The sequence below is a fragment of the Antennarius striatus genome, chromosome 8 (genome assembly GCF_040054535.1).
Source record: "Antennarius striatus isolate MH-2024 chromosome 8, ASM4005453v1, whole genome shotgun sequence".
NCBI classification, from domain to species: domain Eukaryota; kingdom Metazoa; phylum Chordata; class Actinopteri; order Lophiiformes; family Antennariidae; genus Antennarius; species Antennarius striatus.
In genome coordinates, this window is record NC_090783.1 from 1,374,610 (window position 1) to 1,396,410 (window position 21,801).

The following is a 21,801-nucleotide window of genomic DNA, read 5'->3' on the forward strand; positions in this document are numbered from 1 at the left end:
GTGTGTGTGTGTGTGTGTGTGTGCGTGCGTGCGTGCGTGCGTGCGTGCGTGCGTGCGTGCGTGTGTGTGTGTGGTCCTCTATCTTCCTGACTCTCGAACCTCTTCTGGGACAGAAAATCTACTGCAGCCATTAATCTAATTTTAATAATTGATGCCATCTTCTCGCCTCCGACTCTTTAGCGCTCGCCGCTAATCACCATATTAGCTTCTTCTCGCCCGGGCGGGCCGGCGCACGGCCAAGTGGACGAGACGCACAAGCTTGCTTTCCAAGGAGTCAATAATGAGGTAACCGCCGCTGACGTGCGTCGTGTCGGGCGACGATTTCGCCAAAAAGAAGAACCGTAGTTCCGGCGTAGCCGGGACGGACGGGGTTCTGGTGTGGGTTTCAGTCTGATAGTAGAAGGTTTGGATGAATGAACTGTTAAATGAAAGCTAGGATTGAGGGGATCCAGGGGGCGGAGCCTAGCCCAGTGTGTGTGTCTCTTCATATGTTCTTTAATGTTGCGTGGGGGGTGATAATATTCGTTCTCAAGGCAGTGTGTTTTCTTATCTGAAATTTGCTGCGGAAAATTGTTCAAAATGTGCAGCTACACACACACACACACACACACACACACACACACACACACACACACACACACACACACACACACACATTCATTTTTCCCTTCCTTTCCTGGGGAAACCATTCAAGCAACAGCAACACAGCGATTATATAACATGCTTTTAATTTGAAAAAAAAAAACCCCCACATGAGGCACATGAGGGGGCGGGGCTAGAATCCACCTTTATTAATGGGGCGCACTGCTACCTTCTGATCACTCAAACGTGAAGTTTTGTTGTCGTTTCCATGGCAACCACCTCAACTTTTACCTGCGAATAAACCGAGGTCGTCTGCGTACGCTCTCTCAATCGTCCTTATTTTGCTTCGCTTTGGAAACTTTCCTGCGCTGTCTCCAGTGGGCGTCGTCCTACTCGGGTCTCCCCGCGTGGAAAAACCACCTGTCATGTTCGATCATCCCTCCAACCCGAAGGATCCGACACCCCCTGGTGACCCCACTCGGATACCACCCAGAGAAGTCCCATCTTTCTGTTCCCGGTCAGTGCGTTTTCCCGCCGCGGTTGGCGATCTGCGAGGGAATCAGGGATTCGCTGACTCCTGTCCGCCACCGAGGTCACGTTCGGAGGCGGGGCTCCTATGTCACGGCTCGTTGAATCACATGTTCTAATATTCGCGGCGGTCCGGTCACTGGATCCGGTTCTGAGTTGATAAACTGAACTCATCCGGTGCAGGAGGGCTACCTTTGACCTCGTGTTGAAGGTCTGGTAAATCCTCCTCTTTTTCCGAGCAAGGTGCATTGTGGGAATATCTAAGCTCTTAAAACTGGACAGCACAAGACTTGGTTTCCTTCCGCCGTCGTGCGAGTCGTGTTAAAGCTCACAGGAAACCGTTTCTAACCCGGAAACCCACCAGGAAACGTCTTCCTGGCTGCGATTGGGCTGTCAGAGATAGACCCCGCTCCAGACGCAAAGGTCGAAAGGTTGAAAGCGAATAATTGGCCGTCTTCCTTTTCAACCCTTGAAAACCCACCTGTGCTCCGGCCTCTTGTCTTGTCTTAGAGTAGAATACTTTCCTTTGAAACAGTATTTTTTAGCTCGTTGCCACGTCTTGACATCTTCCTCCCCGTCTTCCTGCCTGCCAGCCGATTCCATCTGCTCATCCAGGTAGGTGTTGAACGCTCGCGTCGGTTCTCTCTCTGTTCCTAACGTTGTAATTATCCTCCAACACTTGATAAAAACCCCTCAGGCTCTCTCTCCTCCTCTCAATCTCGCTTTATTGCCATCATTATATCACACTTAATCCCACCGCGGCGCCGTTTCTCATTTCGTCGTATCTTTGTTGGGGTGGCGGCCATGTTGGTCAGCTGGCCCGCCCACCCCCAGGATGGAGGCAGGTGCAGGATGGGAGGCGATCTAGCCCAGACGGGACATTAGCCGGGGGGTCAAGCAGCAAAATGAAGTGAACCAATGGAAGATAAAGTTCTGCCAAAGGCAAAACCAGAGACTTTTTCTTCACGACGTCACAGCTGATGGATGAAGACTTTCTCACAGCTGATAGGTTGATTGAATTAGCATGAAGGAGCTACAAACTTTTTACCTTAATCTTATTTATTACCTTGACTGAAGCAACAACGGAATACAGTAATCCCTCGTTATTTGCGGTTCCAGGACCACCCACACTCTTACCCACTGATTAAAACACTTTTGTGTCTCACGGAAGTCCGAGACTCACAGAACGTAGCACATCGTCAGCCAATAGAATTCACGTACGGCATCACATGACTACCTACTAAAAATCAGCGATGTAGTGAAGCCGTGAATCTTGAAGCGTGAATATGTGAGGGATTACTGTAACACATTAATGCTAAACGTGCAGCAGCAAACAAACTCAAACTTTCTCTAGTTTGTAAGTACAGTTCGCCAATCTTCCCAAAAAGACAGCTGACCTGTTTCTATGAATTTCTGGCTTTATTAAGGACATAAATCTCAGCTCATTAATTCATATTAGACTCCTCACAGGAGGAACCCAAGCGTTCGAGGCTGTCGGTGCATCTGCTTGGGCTTTTCAGTCGGGCCAAACATTCTCAATCAGCACAACCTCTCCGTTTGCGTGAATCTGCTCCGTAGTTGTTGATTCATGGCTTCTGTTGTTCGTTACCCTGCGCTTTCTTTTCGTTCTCTGTCATAGATGTCACAAGACTGGAAGTATTTGTGTCGCTAAAAAGTTCTCTTCTGTGTTTCCAGGATGGTTGAATACTCGCTAGACTTGCAGAACGTCAACTTCACCGCCATCAGGACGGTCCGGGTACTGCGGCCTCTCAAGGCCATTAACAGGGTGCCAAGTAAGTGACGCTGAATATTTTATTACGTATTATTATTATTATTGTTATTATTATTATTATATGGAGTTGTGCTAAATGCCCGTCTTTTATTGTGGAAGGACGTTAAGGGTTGTAGCTTCAACTTCATAGACGGCTGGCTGAGATCCCGGGGTCCAATCGTTGGTCGACGTTCGAGGCGCTGAGTCATGATTAGGGAAACCTCAACAGCGAGCGATGCTTATTTCTTGGGGCCAAATTGGCTTGGAGCCTTTTTGCAGCGTCATGAACATCGATGGTGTCGATCAATTGAGACATTCCAGCGAGTTAATCCCAATAACAGGCTGTGATTCAGTGTGATTAAACTGAAAAGGCTGGATTTACTCTCCTAAATAAAACTTAAATGATCTCGTAATCATTTGCGACTTCAGCTAAATACTTTTCGCAACGTCTGGAGGAAACCAGGTGTGCTTGCAGCGTTTGAGGCTCGACTGAGGTTTTAAATACGAGCTCATTAATATTTACAGGTCTGTGACAGAACAGGTCTGTGTTCCTCTTGATCTTTCAGGCAGAATTGAACATTTATTTCAAACAGACCTGCACAAAAACTTAATGTTCAGACTCCGTAGAGAGCCCACAAGGAGCTCATCTCAGTGACTGCAAAGGGATATATATCTGGTCCATCTCTGAATTCCTTGTAGGACCTTTCATCCCCTCTGAACTGTTGTAATTTGGCAGGAAATTCTCTCGGCGACCCGAGTCGGTCGCTCTGAAGTGTTTGGAGCACCCGGAGCTCTTCACTCCGAACCGCCAGAGCGCCGCTCATTCCATCTTTTTTCTGATGAGAATAATCAGAACCGGCTCCTAGTTGCTGTTGTGTTTTATGTGTGTAAATTGCGCCTGGAAGGCAATCATTTGAAGGAGCCTTGAGGACTCTCGGATGTGCCGCTGCTTAAAGTTAATGCTGTTTGGCTTCCTTTATAAATATTACCGCTGAATCTCCCTCGGCTTGGAGCTTTCTTTTTATTTGATGAAAGCATTTACTGGGAATTTAAGTTGGATCAGGACACACGTGTGCTGATGCTGAACATATGGAGAGCCTCCTCACATTTCCACGATGTTCCTGGAGTCCTTGTTGTTGTGCTTATATTTAAATTGATGGTGTATTTTCACAACTTCCTACAGACTACCAGGGTTAGCATTCCGCACATTTACTCCTGCAGGATGTCTTTAGCCTTGTGCGTCTTTGCTTTACTTTTCAAGTTGAAATAAAACCACTTCCGAGCATCGGCCGTGTTGTTCATGATGGCTCCCGGGTCGAGAACCCAACTCGAACCCTAACTTGAGTGCAAGTGAAGTCTATTCAGGAAGAAACGTTGACTTTAGAAACGATTCTGATTGGAACCAGTTCTCAACATTCACCGTTTCGCACAAACATTCAAACAATGTCTGCAGGAGCTACCGGTCAAGGACAGTCTTGCTCATTGGGAGGGAGGAGCAGTCGCGCAATCACTCCCGACACTGTTGGGGCGTCCATTGGGACCACTTTGGTGGATGGATGGTGGATAACCACCGAGTGGATGACCATTCTGCCCACCGGCGCTCTGTAAAAGCTGTTAAAATGAGCGGTGGAGGTGGACGAAGCCCTGATGGAATGGTTTCGTTCAGGTAGGGATCTTGATCTTGTTCGGATGCTTGTCCGGTGGAATCTAAACAACTGTTTGGGGACCGATCGGTGTACAGGGGTGGCTTTTGGATCCATGCCGCTTCCCTTTTGACATTAAAAAGATGAATGTGTTGCATCGGTCGCCACGGAACGGCGCTTAGAAACAAGAAAGAATGGAAAGTCTAAGAGAGCCGATAAATACTGACATCCCCTCACAAGATTTATGCTTTTGTTGGGTTTCGCTTGGTTTCAACACAGACAAGTCATCTGTGTAAAAGGGAGAATAAAAGGGACATGACAAAAAGAGGCAAACGAGCAAATGGAGCAGGGGAATTTTCTGCCTCGTGAACAATGGGTGAAGATGGACAAGAAGAAGAGAGGGATGATGAGGGGAAGGATGCAGGGGGAATCAGACGAGGAGGCTATTACAATGATATATATATATATAGCCGAGGAGACAGGTGCGAGGGATGGAGGGTGTCATCGCTTGAATAAAGATGAAATGAAAGAGGAAGAAACAGGGCAGATCAGATGGGAAAGGGCAGATGGTTCGACGTTACAGGGAAAGATGGTGCTCCTGTTTGCATTTCCTGTCTGTCATTCTCGGATGTTAGCTCGAGGACAACAGGAAGTAGACCGTTCCAACGTCACAAACTCTAACGATGACGAGTCCGGAGATGAAGTTTGAAGTTTTTACCAACATTTCTGAGCATTTTCTTTCATATTTCAATGAAAACGTGGAACATCTGCCTGGAGGAAGGAAGCTTTTTGGTACCTTGAAGGGTCACTGCCAACACACACACACACACACACACACACACACACACACACGCACACACACACACACACACCCGTGTGACGTGTTGTCTGGATGTACACACACACACACTCAGCAGAGTATTTACGAATTGAGCTAATGGGGCGCTAATGGGAATTATCCGGGCCTGGTTCCCGCTGGCCACAGCTTAGAGGTGTGGGACTGTTGAATACATTACCCACAATCCTCTTGGGAAAAGGCCATATTAGCTGTAAAGGTAAAGTCATCTTCTGTTATGTTTATTGTTGCTCCTCATCGCATTTCGCACTTTGTTCATTTTGTTTTTTCCCTGCTTCTATTCAAGGATTCGTTAATCAGGCTCGGCTGTTTAATCCCTTTACTTCTCACGAGTTACTTCTCTCCAACAGGAAACAAAATAGGAATTATTTACTGGTGATTCTCTCCTGGTGCGGCGGCACTGGAGGACTTCAGATGGGCTTCTTTGTTGGGGAAAGAGTCGTCTTTTTTAACTTCCTCAAAGAAAACCCGGCTCTGTGATGCCGAATGTCTGGCGCCACGCTGTTCAGCTGGAAGCACATCAACCGACCTTTTTTCGTTCTTCACGCCAATAATTAGACTGATTCCAAAATAATTAACAAGGCCATGAATACATCAGATCAGCCGTGCTTTTAGAAATAGATTTATTCTGCCCTGACTGGCGGTGAGAGATAACCATTAGAAGTTTGAGGAACTCATTCTTACGAATGATCAAATATTCAGTCTAGATCAGATCCAATCTAAGCCCGGAGATCACTTCCTCACCTCCATTTCTACCGTGAAGGGATGAGAGGAAAAGGGCGACGGATTCAATCCCTTTGAGGCCAATTTCGATGTGCGGAAACCCAGACGATTAAACCAACGCCAACTTCAATTTGAGACCGAGAAACATTTAGAATATGGATGCATCTTTTATTCTATTTGATGTTTTACTTTTAAATTCCGTGCATCAGATAGATATCAGGTACTGGAGCCTCACAGCTTCCTCTTCTCCACATTTATCCAACTAAAATATCAGCATCTTAAACCATTACGCCATTTGGAAAGACCCCTGGGAGAAGGTCTGCAGACCGCCTGCCCACTTACCCTCGATTAGTCGGCTAAACGCTGCATCAATCCTCAATCTATTTTACAGATAATATTTAACCCCGGTTTAGTTTCTTCGTGGGAATCAGAGCCGAAGTAATGGGCCGTGGGATCACAATTAATGCACAGATTAAGAGATTGATTAGCTTTTTATGCTAATGCAATAGCTTATATGGAAATGCAGGCGAAGTGAGCGGGTGGGGAGGAGGGTGGAGATGAAGCTGTGGTGCGTTACCCATCGAGGGGTCAACATGGCGACACATCCTTGAAACGCGGAAGGGATTTAAGGTGTCGGACCTGTAGTCGCCGCCTCACCTTGAGCGTCCCGAGCTCATTGGAGGAATGATGAATGGCATGATTGATTCAGGCATGACTGATCTAACTTGGCGTGTGTGCAACGCGTTCTCAACATGCGTGTGTTTGTCCCTCCAGGCATGCGTATCCTGGTCAACCTACTGCTTGACACCCTGCCCATGCTGGGGAACGTCCTCCTCCTCTGCTTCTTCGTCTTCTTCATCTTCGGGATCATCGGCGTGCAGCTGTGGGCGGGGCTTCTGAGGAACCGCTGCTACCCAGAGGAGAACTTCACGCTGTGAGTGGCGCACCAACATTCCCATCATCCCGTGCGTTAAACGTTTGTTCCCTGCGCCGCTCCAGAAGATGAACGACATCAATTTGCCGACACTCCTGCGGAAGTTAACGCGATACAACTCTTTCAAACTTTGTGCTAAAGCATTAGCGGTTGTCGTTATCTCCGAGTTAATCCCGCCACTTAATTAAAAACCAACTTTCACCCTGACTGGTGTTGGAACGTTCCAAAGCGCTTCAGGTGAAATTAAAGAAAACAAAAAGGAAGCAATGTGATGGAAAAGCAAACACTACCTCCAGGAAGGGTCAGCGAACTCAGCGTGGGCGGAATTTGTCAGAACAGTTTGACATCAGTGAGCTCAGTCGCTTCGACCTCGTCAGTTAATTCCCTCTGGTGAGCCTCGGCCTTCATCCACCCGGTTTTTCCTTCTGGGTGAGGAAGACTCCTACATTCATCCTGTTCTCCTAAAAAGGCATCGGACTTCGTTTTGCCATTCCCGGCGGTTCCTGACAGTTTAGCTCCGCCTCTGAAGGCCAGACCTCGAGCTAAAGTGAAAAAATTATCCTCAGCTGGTCTGTCTTGTCGTCTCGTTTAAAAACCAAATTGGACCTACTGTTCTGTTTGGTTTTGTTCTTGTGAGGAAGCTGATTCCCTCCTAAAACGCTGATAATGAAGAGGGCGCTCTGCTGTCTCCTCGCTACCTCCAACCTGTACACTTCTTTGTACTTTGTGTTACCTCCTGGATGATGAATGCACTTTATCTCTGTGGCCGTGAATTCTTTATTCAATCACTCTTCTGTCCTGTCTTTTCAAAATAAGAGCATTTGATTTGCTCCAGCTGCTGATGCCCTTCTTGCATTAGTTTTTCGGTAACACTCAGGTCACGGTTGTTGCGTCAATCACGCAACAAAGTCCTTGGACGCCTGACCGCCACGCCGTACATCTTCGGGTGTTTTCCTTTTGATGGCAGCGATGGCATCGCCTGACAGTTAATTTGTTTTGCAACAGCAGTAAAAATGGCGTCACTAAAAGCTTGACGGGTTGATTTAGCGATTAACATTCGTCTGACGCCGCCGCGACAACAAACACGAACCTACGCCGCCCCGAACCCGCCGACGAGCATTTGATTGGCTTGTGAAGCAGGAGTCAGACGGATGGAAGCTGCCAAGCCCGGCGAGAAAATAATGATCTGATGAAAGGGGGTTGTGGGCGAGGCCATCGCCATGGTAACCACCTCAGAAATGAGATGGAGAGGTAATGTAATTGCAGGATGTCCCGACCCACCTGAGTTAATTTGGGTAATGTCGTCGGCTGCTGGTAAAACATCCACGAGTCGCTGGCGGGAGTCCAGCGGCGCCTCCTGTGGGAAATGACTGCGGTCTGTTTGATAGCGGCTAGCAGATGAAAATGGAAATAATAACTCAGACAGGAAGTTGACCTATCAAAATGAAACAAGAAACGCATGTCTGACACGATCAAGTGTTCTCTCCTCTTCCTCGCTCTTCCAGCACCACGGGCATCAGTCTGCCTCGGCCTTACTACATGGCGGACGAGGATGACGAGCGACCCTTCATCTGCTCGCTGCCGGTGGACAACGGCATCATGTCGTGTTCCGACGTCCCCGCCCGCCGCGAGGGGGGCAGGGCGTGCTGCCTGGACAAAGACGACGCCCTCTACCGCCAATCCCTGGGTCTGAGCCCGGAGCCTCTGGCCAATGGGAGCGTTAGCGTAGCGGGGCTGTGTATCAACTGGAACCAGTACTACACCCGGTGCGACACCGGGCAGGGCAACCCCCACAAGGGAGCCATCAACTTCGACAACATCGCCTACGCCTGGATTGTCATTTTCCAGGTGGGGGGGTTGGCGTTTTGGGCCAATGAGAGACAGGTGTTTTTTTGAGGGGGTTCGGCCTTTTGCAGATGACACCTTTCCTTCTGCAGGTGATCACGCTGGAGGGCTGGGTGGAGATCATGTACTACGTGATGGACGCTCACTCCTTCTACAACTTCATCTACTTCATCCTTCTGATCATAGTAAGTGTGACGCCGTCGGGCCGGAACGCGATAACGATTATTTCTATCAGAAAATGAACACCAGGAATAAAAAAGACGAAGTCAGCCGACGTTCCAGGGTCTGATTTTTGTCGTCTTTTTAATTAAAACATGCCTGTAATCTTTATTTTTTTCCCTTTTAGCACATGAACATGATGAAACCTGAGACTGATACTGACTTCTAGTACACACTTACTAATATAGACACACACACACACACACACACACACACACACACACACACTTTCATTCTAGTCCTCTAGCTTCTTCTATTTTACGTTTGCGTCGATGTGTGTGTGTTGGTGTGTGTATGTGTGTGTTGGTGTGTGTGTGTGTGTGTGTGTGTGTGTACGCCCCCCACCCAGGGGCTGTTGTGTCTTTTTATTACTCTTTTAATTGCCTCACGTTCAGTCGGCTCTTCCTCTCCTCTCGTCTCTCTGACGCTTCCTTTGTCTCTTCCTCCTTCATTTCCTTTCCTCCTCACATCCGTCACTCTCCTTTCCCATCCAACCCCCCCACCACCATTTCCTGTCGTCGGTAAATCCTCACCTCGGATAACACGTCCTACCTTCCTTCCATCTCCCCGTTTCGTTTCATCACTCCCCTCATTATTGTCAGTCACGTGGAAATGCTCACAAACAGGTGGGTAAATTAGCTTCCATCCATCCGTTCATCCATCCGACGTTGGATCAAACATCCGTCTCACCAGAAACATTTTCCAGCTCCTTCCTGGGGGGGTTTCCAGGCGTTCCCAGGTGAGATGGGATCTCCTCCCGCCTGGAAAAACCTCCAGAAGGAGGAGGATTCCTAATCGGAGGTCCCAAAAAAACCACAGTTGACTCGTTTTTGAAGGGAAAGGGACGCAACTCCTCCTACCCACAATCCCTTTCTTTCCACGATCAACCCCCGACTGGATGGAAGCAGACCAAAAATTCCTGCAGAGAAATTTAGCTTCTGATTTGGAGACGTTAACTTCAATAAAAACGAATTTGGAGGCTTTAACCTTAAAGGAAATGTCGTTAATTAGATCGACTTCCCCTGGAGGGGGCGGAGTCTGGGTTCACAACACCACCTCGCACCGACAAGTTGACAGCAGGTCGTGGAACGCGTCTCCTCACGTTGGACGTTTGATATTTAAAATGTTCACGACGGAACGGAACCAGAAAGAGTTTAGCATGCTAACGCTAGCAGCTAATGTGAACAATCATATGCATTGCTGAAAAAAAAAATTCAATTCCATGCATTTGATGCTCATTTCCCTCACGCTTTTGCATCACCTGGATGGCGTTAGCGGCCTGTTAGCTTACCGTTGTGCATTCAGTGTTTGTGCGCGCTAATTAGCGACGCTGCTTTCTGTCGCTGCCCTTTGGATTGGTTCATTATATCGCTGTCGAAGCAGCTCCACGCTCCGATTCCTTTAATTCCCCGTCCCTCCGTCCGCAATCACATCTGGGTCTGTAATTGAAATTTGATGGCTACCTCTACGACCCGCGGCCGGCGGCTCCTGAATGCTAACAAAATGATTAGTCACTGACTCCGATTGCCCACGATGCTAATTAAATGCTGCAAATAAAATTACGAGATTTTTTTTTTTTCATCTTTACCAGTAGAAGGAACAAATCAATCACGAGCTCGGCTCAGGAAAAAAAAAAAAAAGGTGATTAACTGAAATAAAATCGTACGTCTTGGATCGGATTGACGTCGTAAAGTCCAGCAGACGGTCAAACCGCTAGCGACCGTATCCGTGAGAAAGAAGAGATGGGAGGAAGATGAAGAGATGGAAAACAGATAAAGGAATGGAAGGATTTTCCACGGAAATTCAAATTAAAGATGAAAACGTTAGAGTAGCTTTTGGCTCCGCCCCTTGCCCCGCCCCTTTATCCTGACTTATTTCGGGATTAACATCCTGACCACACAGGTAGGGATGCACCTGATTGGCGATGCTGATGCAGTGAATTTGATGGAATCGGGCCGTTACCATAGCAACCAAACTGTAGCATCACTGTGATGTCATCGATTACTGCTATCGATTAAGTATTAGTACCCTGATGCTTTTCACAGATGACAAGAGTGTCTGTCTGCGTGTAGCCGTCACATAGACCCCTTAACCCCCCAGCACCCCCCCCACACATGGGTTTATCACTCACCTTGAAGATTACCAATCAAAACTATTGATTAGTGGAACGCTGGCATTTGGGAACGACGTTTAATCAGTGATCCACGGCTCGTCTGCTTTTACACCTTCATCGCTCCTCTGCATCACACACACACACACACACACACACACACACACACACACACACACACACACACACACACACACACACACACACACACACACACACACACACACACTCATCGTATTCCAGCGGCTCCAGCAGAGTGTGAGGATAAATATTTGATCAGGGTTCTGGGACTCGTCTTCCTCCAGGTCCAGATCACCGACACGAGAAACCGACGACTCTCGACCACACACACACACACACACACACACACACACACACACACACACACACACACACACACACACACACAGGTTAAGATGGCGAGCAGCAGGGAGGTTATCAGGCTCCACCATCGGTATTGATCGCGGCCCAGAGAGATTAGAACCCCCCCCCCCCGGTCTGGCTCTCCGTCCCCCCCTCCTCCGGCTGACCTTGCCCTTCTTCTCTTTCTTCTCGTCCTCTCCCCGTCTTCTTCTGTCGGTTTCACCTGTCGCCTCAGACATCACCAACCCGACTTTTCACGTCTGTAAAATTCATTATGACTCTTAAGCTTTCAAAGAAAAACCTCGTCGTCACGGCGATAGAACTGGATAGGGGCATCTATTTATAGCCGACAGCTATTTTATTATTAATCAAGGACGACCGGGTTCAAGGCCGGAATTATCAGAACGATTTACGTGGTAAAGAACGAGATCCGGTCTCGCTGATGTCGTATCCATCCACCAACTAGTGGTCGTGTCCTGAAGCACGGCTCGTATCTCGGATTTTCGTACGTATGTTGGACAAAAATATCAACAGAGCGACAACTCATATCTCATAACTCGTATGTCGAGCAGTTTGTATCTCGAGGTTCTACTTTCTTCTCTTTTTGGTTGTAGTCCAGGTTCCCCGTGGGACCAGATCCCAACGAGCTAAAGGTGTAAACCCTTTCCTGACCAGTTAATTCTGGTCGTTGGGGTGTCCTGGTGAAGACCGGACTTGGTCCACCATGCAGTCATCAGCCTTAAAGTCTAGTTCTCGTCCTCCTCCAGGTGGGCTCCTTCTTCATGATCAACCTGTGCCTGGTGGTCATCGCCACCCAGTTTTCGGAGACCAAGCAGCGGGAGCACCAGCTGATGCAGGAGCAGCGGGCGCAGTGCTCCTCTTCCTCCACCCTGGCCAGCGAACCCGGTGACTGCTACGAGGAGCTCTTCCAGCTGGTGTGCCACTTCCTGCGCCGGGCAAGACGGCAAACCGTCGCCCTGTTCAACACCCTACGGGGTAAACCTCGCGGATTCCGGGGAGTCCGACGAGGCCGAGGGGGAGGTCAGGGGAGGCAGAGGAAGGCCAACGGGAGGGAGGGGCGCGACAAGAGGGCAGTGAGGAGACACGGTATGTAACTGTTAGAATGATAAAGTCGTATTCAGGTGCACGCCTTACGCAACCGTCCTCATTTCAGGTGCGCCCTGCCCCCACCGTAACAAACCCGATGGCTGCCCTCAGTGCGCTGCCGGCCTGTCGCTCGCCGACGGCGTGGGACCAGCTCGCAATACCAACGACGGGGCGGAGGAAGGAGCCGTGGAGGAAACCGACGAGGAGGGGGCACATTCCGGTGGTAAGAAGGGCCAGGAAAGCGCAGGGACACATGGGAAATGTAGTCCCACGAAGACTTGCAAAGAGCTGTGGCACAACACCCGGACCAAGCTGTGGGGGATCGTGGAGAGCAAGTACTTCAACCGTGGCATCATGATCGCGATCCTGATCAACACCATCAGCATGGGCATCGAGCACCACGAACAGGTCAGGCCCCCCCACCGTGGCCAACGCCATTCTCTTCTTCTTCATGTTCTTACCTCGTTCACACTGATGTGCGTGTCCAATACAAACCTTATCACACCTTCACCCAAAGCTGTTTCAATGGGCTTTACAAGTTTCTCAGAGACGTTTGACCTCTCGTCCAAGAGGCGTCTACAGTTCTCGTTGAGATCCGGTCTCAACAGGAGCTGAACAACGAGACCTGAAGAAGCCTCTTGGACGAGAGTCAAATGTCTCCAAGAAACTTACCCTCGATGGCAGGAGACACCTTCGTTCACGCTGATGGGCGTGTGTAATGCAAACCTTGTCACACCTTCATCCAAAGCTATTTAAATGGATTTCACGAAAGGTTCTTGAAGACGTTTCACCTTTCGTGAAACGTCTTCACGAAAGGTGAAACGTCTTCACGAAAGGTGAAGGCTTCTACAGTTCTTGTTGTAACTAGAGCTGAACAACGAGAACTGAAGAAGCCTCTTGGATGAGAGGTCAAATGTCCTCAAGAAACTTTCTTAAAATCAAGTGGATTGATTTAAACAGCTTTGGAGAACCATGACCTGGAGAACTGAGGACCTACACAGACGTCACGTCACACCTTTTGGATCGGAAAGATTTCCTCGCTTTCTTTTTGCCTGCTTCTATTTGCCCTGCTTCCTGTTTCTCCGTTGCGTACCCTCTGTCTTTTCATCAATATTTCTCGCTGTTGCCATACCGTCGCCCACTCACGCCTGCCACCGCCGCAGTGGTGGGTCGTCTCTCATCTAAAAATAGAGGGAGGCAGAGCAGGCAGACACTTTGCTCCTTTAATGGGGGGGGGGGCAATTCTAAAACGCCAGTGGTTCCGCCGCCTGTTATCCAAACCGGAGTCACGCCTCCCTGTGTTTGAACAAGGGGATCCAAAGATTAGTCTGATTCCTATCCTGCAGGGAGGGGCTTCCACCAGTCTTGCTGCACCTGCAGCCAATGGATCAACCAGTGTCACCAGTGGGGGAGGTGGGGGTCTCAGATGCTAGCCTATCAACCAATTTGACCAGCGACTGCTGCGTTACACTCCCATCCAAAGAGATTAGTGGTGGAGGTGTGAGAGGAAACTTTTACAGTAGTTACAACTTAAGATTGCTTTATTGATCCCTGTTAAACCAATAACATTATAATAACCAATAAGGTGATAATAATCAATAACATATAACAGCTGATAATGTAAGTCCTAAAACGATAAAGTCATAATTTTTGGCTACTTTTTGTACTTTTTTTGGCTACTTTTTTCTACTTTTTGGCTACTAAGGTAATAATTTGTTACTAACCCTAAACCCTAAACCCGAACCCCTAATTATTACATTACTGGCCAAAAGTTACTACTTTATCAATCAGGACTTTTACTACATTATTTGCCAATTACACTTAAAAAATGGACAGATTTATTACATTTTTGGCTTCTTCCATCCCAAACTGGGAAATTTCCCCCTAAGAATATTAAAAAGTCCAGATATAGAAAATAAACTTGATGAGTTTAATTACAGATCAGAGTTACTGTTAAGGTAAAGAATTCCATTACTGAGAGCTGCTGAAATTACTTCCTGCATCCCAAATAGGAATCTTCTTAAGGTGCATTTGTCAGAAGTCTTAGTAGGGGAAGCATGAGAGCTAATGACAACACGAGGTCACCCATCAGGATGGATGGAGATCAAACAACACGATCACATGATCAGAATGTCACGATTCAGGCTAGGAAAAACAAAGAAAGCTCAACACCACCCTTAGCATTTAGCATTAGCTTTCATTTAGTCACTGATTATTCCGCTAAAGTCGCTTTCTCAACTTTGGGTTCATTTGCATACCGCTCCCTGCTTCGGTGATGTCACACTCGTCATATTCTATTCAAGAAGACACAGATCTGTTCCTGGATCTGTGGTAATGATCTCCACGGGGGGGTGAGGTGGGGGGGGGTGAGGTGGGGGGGGGGTGAGGTGGGGGGGGGGACAGGCGTGGGAAGGGGGGCCACGGTTTGGCTGGTCTGCAAACAGCGGTCAACCATCACATCAGTCCAGACACTCGTGGGCTTCATGCATCATTAGGCCATGTTTTCATAGAGCTAAACACTCATTAGCCCTGACAAACACACACACACACACACACACACACACACACACACACACACACTTGGACAGACATGTAAATGCTCAACACACAGCACTCATTGATTCCGGGCCGGTGAAATGTCAGAAGTGTCATCGCTGAAGTTAAGGGGGAGCTCTATGAATAGTGATGCAAATTTAGTGTGTGTGTGTGTGTGTGTGTGTGTGTGTGTGTGTGTGTGTGTGTGTGTGTGTGTGTGTGTGTGTGTGTGTGTGTGTGTGTGTGTGTGTGTGTGAGTGAGTGAGTTGTACCACACAGAAGAATTCATGCTGCGTCAGAAACGACTACAAACATTCCTTCACACTGAGAATTCAGTCGTTCGTATTAAATTGACAATTTTCAACAAGACAGCAGGAAGTAAAATGATTCCAGCTCTGGTTTCTGTCAGCTCCACTGAAGCTGTTGATGCTGTTGTTAAGTTGGTCTGATGGTCCATAGCATCTCCAGTTCTTGTGGAGAACAATGTTCCAGCGCATCCTGTTTGCAGATGACACCATTGTTTACTGAAATTTTGATTGTTGGTTATTTGTTGACGCGTGACGACAGGATGTACGTTTTTGCTCAACAGAAGTTGTGGAAGTTTCCAAGGCGATGGCTCAGCTGTTTAAATTAGCCTTGAAAGCTACAGTGATCCCTCGTTACTCGCAGTTAATGAGTTCCAGGACGTACGTACGTACGTGCGTACGTACGTGCGACGTAGTGAAGCCGTGCGTCTTGAAGCGTGAATACGCGAGAGATTTCTTGTTCGTGGCTAATATAAAAAGTACATTTTCTTTAACAACAACCTGCGAGGTCTACCTTTCACTTCCTTCCTTCCTTTCCTTCACAACCTTTCTCTTTATTTGTCTTCTGCCCAGCCAGAGGAGCTCACAAACGTCCTGGAGATCTGCAACATCGTCTTCACCAGCATGTTCTCCTTGGAGATGATCCTGAAACTGACGGCGTTCGGATCGTTCAACTACCTGCGGAATCCGTACAACGTGTTCGACGGAGTCATCGTCATCATCAGGTGAGTCGGCGGCTGTCCAACCCGATCGTCTGAATCCGCATTTGGAAGAACGAGGGACGGAAATACTCTTGACTGGCGAGGGAGGGGAGCGTGCCATCTTTTATTCTGCCAGACTGTTCCTTCGCTTAAATTATTCATGTCAGTCTTTGTCAAATTGTCATCCGTGTTCCACATTTGTTGAAATGTACCACCTGCATGTGTTTGGATGCCAACGTGTCAGACAGCAGCTAGCTGGTTGAGTCGTCTGTTGTTGGCGCCTCCGGCTTCAGGTGAGTGGCTCGTCTTTTGATCTCCTCGCGCTTCTTTTTTTTTTTCCAATTTGTCTGGCTGAGCGCCTTTTGTCATTTTAATCCGGAGATCAAATACAAATCAAAGCAACTAAATCTGAAGCAGATCAAATGTGCAGCCCCGTCACAGACGACACATGCCGATTGAACACGTCTGCATCGTCCTTCTCATGTCTCCATCCAACAGTGACCCCCCCCCTGTATCATCCCCACGTCCTCAGATATTCATTCAGTAAAAGCGCTCCCATTCAAATGATAGCAGCCGAACGGCTGATAGCATGTAGAAGCTATCTCCGTGTGCTAATTGGAGCCTTTGATAAGCCTCGTGTTTAATAGACGAGGGGGTGGGGTTTCCTCTCTGACAGACGGTCCTGTAATTGTTAGCATCAGCTAACAGCATTCAATTTGATTCAAGCATTAAAGCAATGGTTGAAATTTTTTGAAATTTTTTTTTTTTTTGAATTATTTCAAAAATTTAATTTCAAAAATGTAAATTTAATTTATTTAAAAAATTAATTACAATTTGTCGAAAGAAACTGAATTTCAATCAAAGTTCACGCTCAGTGCTTCCTGTTTTGTCTCTGTCATGCTATTGGAGTTAGCATCACGTGTAGCATGGTGAAGGTAGGTCAAGTTGATGGATTCAAATTCGAAAAACTTTATTCGTCCCCAAGGGACAATTGAAAGCACATAAAGCAGGATGGGTGTAAAAGTGCAAACATACAATGTAAACATAAACAGTGTAAATATAAACAATAAACATAATAAATAACAACATAAATATAAATATAATGTTTCTGTTAGATAGTAATTAAAAACATAGCTCCAAACCTAGTCAGTTAGTTCAAAACTTAGTTAATACAAAAACATAGTTCAGAACCTAATTTGTTCAAAACCTAGTAGGTTAGTTAGTTCAAACCTAGTTAGTTTAAAAACCTAGTTAGTTTAAAAACCTAGTTAGTTCGTACAAAAATGAGTTAGTTGGATGGGTGTGTTGCTGACTTTAAATCATTTAAGAGACTTTAATCAAACATATCAAACAAAACATCACCATGACGATACATCACAGGCCTGAAACTCAATCATTGGACGCTGCCGACCTTTCACCCCAGCGTCCATCTGCCGGTTCAAGAGGTCAGAGTCTCGAAGCCAAACTCAAACTATGTTCTGCTGCTGTGGTGATAAATATTTCAGTTTTGTGATTTGTCTGGTTGAAATATTGATGTTCCTGTCTGGTGGTGGGCTGAGGACTCCCAAACTGGAGGGGTGGGGGGAGTCCAACAGACCACATCATGTAACTTTTACTCTCCTGGGTTTCCTCCCAGCATTTGCGAGATCGCCGGTCAGTCCGACGGCGGTTTGTCCGTGCTGAGGACCTTCCGTCTCCTGAGGGTCCTGAAGCTGGTGAGGTTCATGCCGGCGTTGAGGAGGCAGCTGGTGGTCCTGATGAAGACCATGGACAATGTGGCCACCTTCTGCATGCTGCTCATGCTCTTCATCTTCATCTTCAGGTGAGGCGACAAACACAAAACCCGAGTCCTGATACGGGGCGTCTCGTTACCCCAACGCTCGACTGCACCGAGGCATTCGTTTTATGTCGTCTCCGGGGAGACGACAAAGAGAGATCATTGTTGCATCCTCCTCTTTTCATGTCTGCTGACTTCTTCCTCTGCTCGGGTCTTGTGCACCTCCTTAACGGCTGCCATTGAAGGGAAAAGGTTGCAGCGTTTCCACGGTGGCTATTAACCCGGCTGCAAAATAATGAGCAGATACTTCAGAAGCTGCTTAAAAATTTAACGAGCAAACACTGAACCGGAGTAACAAGCAGCCATTTCTGGGTTCTGGTAGCATTTAAAGGGCCTGAATGATCTTTAGCTCTCGTGTTAAAAGTACAAGTACTTATTCCGATATCGCTTTTTTGAAGCAGGAATGTGTAACAATGCTACTAATCCACCCCACTTCCAATGGGATGATTGCATCCCCCTGCAGGGGCTTATTAGACACAACTATGATCCATAATTTGACTGCAGTTAATTACACATTAAAACACCCCTGACATTAGCTTTAAATGTCTGTGATGTCTGACGGCGGCGGGAAAGCCATTAGAGTCAATGGCATCGTGTATCATGAATTTGCGTGGCGTCCATTATCCCAGCCGGAAAGGGCGTAGATGAAGTTCTAAGTAAAGGATGTGAGTAACGCTGTGAGCTGCTTGTGTTCCAGTATCCTGGGGATGCACATCTTTGGCTGTAAGTTCAGTTTGAAGACGGAGACCGGCGACACAGTGCCCGACAGGAAGAACTTCGACTCCCTCCTTTGGGCCATCGTCACCGTTTTCCAGGTAATCGACAAAAATCAACAAAACTATTGGTGAAGAGTTCATTTTTTGAAGTATAGTGTTTGTCTCAAATAAAAAGGCTCGGATTCAGAATGCCGGTATAATATTCCTCCTGGCATCGACTTTGAAACCTCCCGTGGGCTGAGATATTTCTGATATTATCGTCATATCAGATCGGCTCGCTCGCCATTACCCTAGAAGGTGCCATCCCTCTGGGAAACCTTCAGCTGAACGTTACCTGGCTCACCTGTCAGCCTGAACCTTCAGCCTGCATTCTTGTGAGAACAGCCTGTGGACATACGGATATAGGTTATGAGAAAAAAACTTTTGCTGTTTCTCCACCACAATAAAAATCCTGATCGATCACCTTCACAGGTTCTGCACAGCAGCACAAGGTCAATTTGCTTCCTCCGATATTTTTGCAAATTGCCTCGTATGGTTGTAGAGAATGTCATTTGTTTTCTTTCTAATTGTATTTGTCGGTTCAATATATATATAATTTACTACAAACAGAGGTTATGTTGTGTTAACAATGGGTTAAACAGATTATGTAGAACACATTTACTACATGCTTCTAGATATGCAGATGACATGCTGCTATTTCTTTAGCTTCAACACATTTCTCCAGACATTTATCTTCATTCTGGTTAATAATACATACACAGATGCTAAACAGAACGCTGTTTTAGCCTCACAGAAACATCCTGTACGTCTGTCCTCTATGTCTGTTGATCTACTTCCTCTCAGATTCTGACCCAAGAAGACTGGAACGCGGTTTTGTACAACGGCATGGCGGCCACCTCCCCACTTGCTGCTCTTTACTTCGTGGCCCTCATGACCTTTGGAAACTACGTCCTCTTCAACCTGCTGGTGGCCATCTTGGTTGAGGGCTTTCAGGCGGAGGTAAGAGGACATATCATCGTCTAAACACTGAATAATAATTTAGTCATCAATGACTGAGGCAGCCAGGTAAGGAATGTTGGTATTACCCACTAATTTCCTTCTTAAGAATATTAATTAGTTTATAATGATTCTATTAATTGGTTTAACCTGTTTCATTTCACTATTTGTGTTAGGACACAGGATAATTACCTAATAAATATATAAGAAAAGGAAAATTCTCTTAATTTATCATGTTTTTTGTGATTTCTTTCATAAAAATAATTTCAGTCTGTGCTAGAAGGAGATTTTTTTGTGCCTGCAACATTACAAGCAAAAATCCGATTCGAGCATCTCCTTTGTGAGTCAAGAATAATAAGAATAAAAGTTCTACCAAATAAAAATGAATAAATCTGTGCATCTCTGGTTTTAGTACAAACATAAACGTCTCCGTGAATTTTATGTTATTTTTCCAGTTCTGCGAGTAATACTGAAGTAAACTCAAATAAACTGTTTCACTTCAAATATGATGAAAATAGAAGAAGGAAAATCATTTTTTGCATTCAATTCATTTGATTATTATATAACAATTCATTTTAAAGACGGTATAAATACAGCTGAGCTGAGACGTAAACATTTATCCTATATTGAATCATCTTGAAGGCTTTGAAACCCGATCCGGCACTCCATAAAAATGATTACAGTATCAGTGGAGATGATATTTATCAGACGCAGTCACAACACAACTGTGTGTCGAGCACAACACTCTCGTTTCTTCTGCCATCCATCTCCGCGGAAAACACTGGAAAATTATGCTGTCAGTCTGCCGTCAGATGTCAAAGTGTGTGACTCACAGATGCGTTGCCGGAAAATTGCAGCGTTGGTTGGAGTAATTCAGAGGAGTTTTCAAACATCGATCAATGGATTAACATATTCATGGCGTGTAGCGGCGAAGGCGACGCTCTGACACGAATCACTTGTTTGTCGCTCCGTTTTTCCGTGAAATATCTCTCTCTGTCCAACTTTCTCGTTCTTGCTCGAAATTATCAAGGCGAAGTGGTCCAGATTTCTCCTTTGGTACCAAATGGGACGTCCCATTTGGTCAATCATCAATCATCAATAAGTTTAACTGATCGAAGCCTGATTTGTTGGATCGGTGTGATGGGAGTGTCCTTCAGAGCGTCCCTGTGGCTCCACTTGTCTTTTTCACTATCCATCTTCTTTCCTGTCTCCAGGGCGACGCCAATCGTTCCTATTCCGATGACGACCGCTCCTCTTCCAACTTCGACGAAAGCGAGAAACACGAATCCATCAAGTTGTCCGGTGGGTTGTACAAAATTCAGGCGTTACTTGACGTTGATGACTCATTAAGATGCTGCAGACGTCACACCTCCAATCATAAAAACGCACCGGGGCCAGGTCAAGGTCGCCCCAAAGAGGTGGTCTCGTAGGATGCCAAGTACTTCCTGAAGCAGATGAGATAATCTCTGCTGAATGGTACGCGTCCACCCAGGGATTTGCTGCCAGATGGATGTGTCCAGAAAACCAAAGCGGGGAGGCCCAGGAGGAATCCTGATCAGCTGGCTGCTTTTGAAGCCGAGCAGCGGCGGTCCCCCCCCCCCGCCTTGTCGTCGCCAAGGCTGAGCCAAACTCTCCACGGAGAACAGTGTTTGCTATCTCTTTGTTGCAGCCTCTGAAGCAGCAGCGGATTAAGTTTGGATCGCAACATCTAGGAGATAAGTCTATCGTGACCGTCGATGGATTTCCAGGATTCTTCTAGAAGTTCCTGAAAACAAAACAGATGGAACAACTGCAATCAAAGGCAAACAAATCCGCAAACGTTCAAGACAACCGGAGGTGGAGATTGTCGTATAGTTCCAGATCTAACCGGGTTCAGCGGCACCGAGATGGTCCAACAGGGCTTCACAGGGAAGCTCTCAGACGGTGTGAAAGGTTTCTACGAACGTGTGGAGCTGCAGTTCTTTTGAGACAAGTATAACTTCAAAGACAAGTATCTTTTTAGAAATTAATAAGAAATAGTTAACAGTTTT

At 46.7% G+C, this 21,801-nt stretch overlaps 1 protein-coding gene across 1 annotated transcript in view; it reads left to right on the plus strand.

Moving 5' to 3' along the window:
- The window catches only part of LOC137600666 (voltage-dependent T-type calcium channel subunit alpha-1I-like), a 65,383-nt gene that overhangs the window by 8,615 nt on the left and 34,967 nt on the right, over positions 1-21,801 (plus strand). The window contains exons 3-13 of the mRNA XM_068322402.1: positions 2,806-2,903; positions 6,878-7,037; positions 8,543-8,885; positions 8,975-9,067; positions 12,342-12,681; positions 12,749-13,089; positions 16,095-16,246; positions 17,859-18,044; positions 18,757-18,874; positions 19,619-19,774; positions 20,986-21,073. Of these exons, the coding sequence (XP_068178503.1) occupies positions 2,806-2,903; positions 6,878-7,037; positions 8,543-8,885; positions 8,975-9,067; positions 12,342-12,681; positions 12,749-13,089; positions 16,095-16,246; positions 17,859-18,044; positions 18,757-18,874; positions 19,619-19,774; positions 20,986-21,073 (2,075 nt within the window). The remainder of the gene's footprint in view (positions 1-2,805; positions 2,904-6,877; positions 7,038-8,542; positions 8,886-8,974; positions 9,068-12,341; positions 12,682-12,748; positions 13,090-16,094; positions 16,247-17,858; positions 18,045-18,756; positions 18,875-19,618; positions 19,775-20,985; positions 21,074-21,801) is intronic.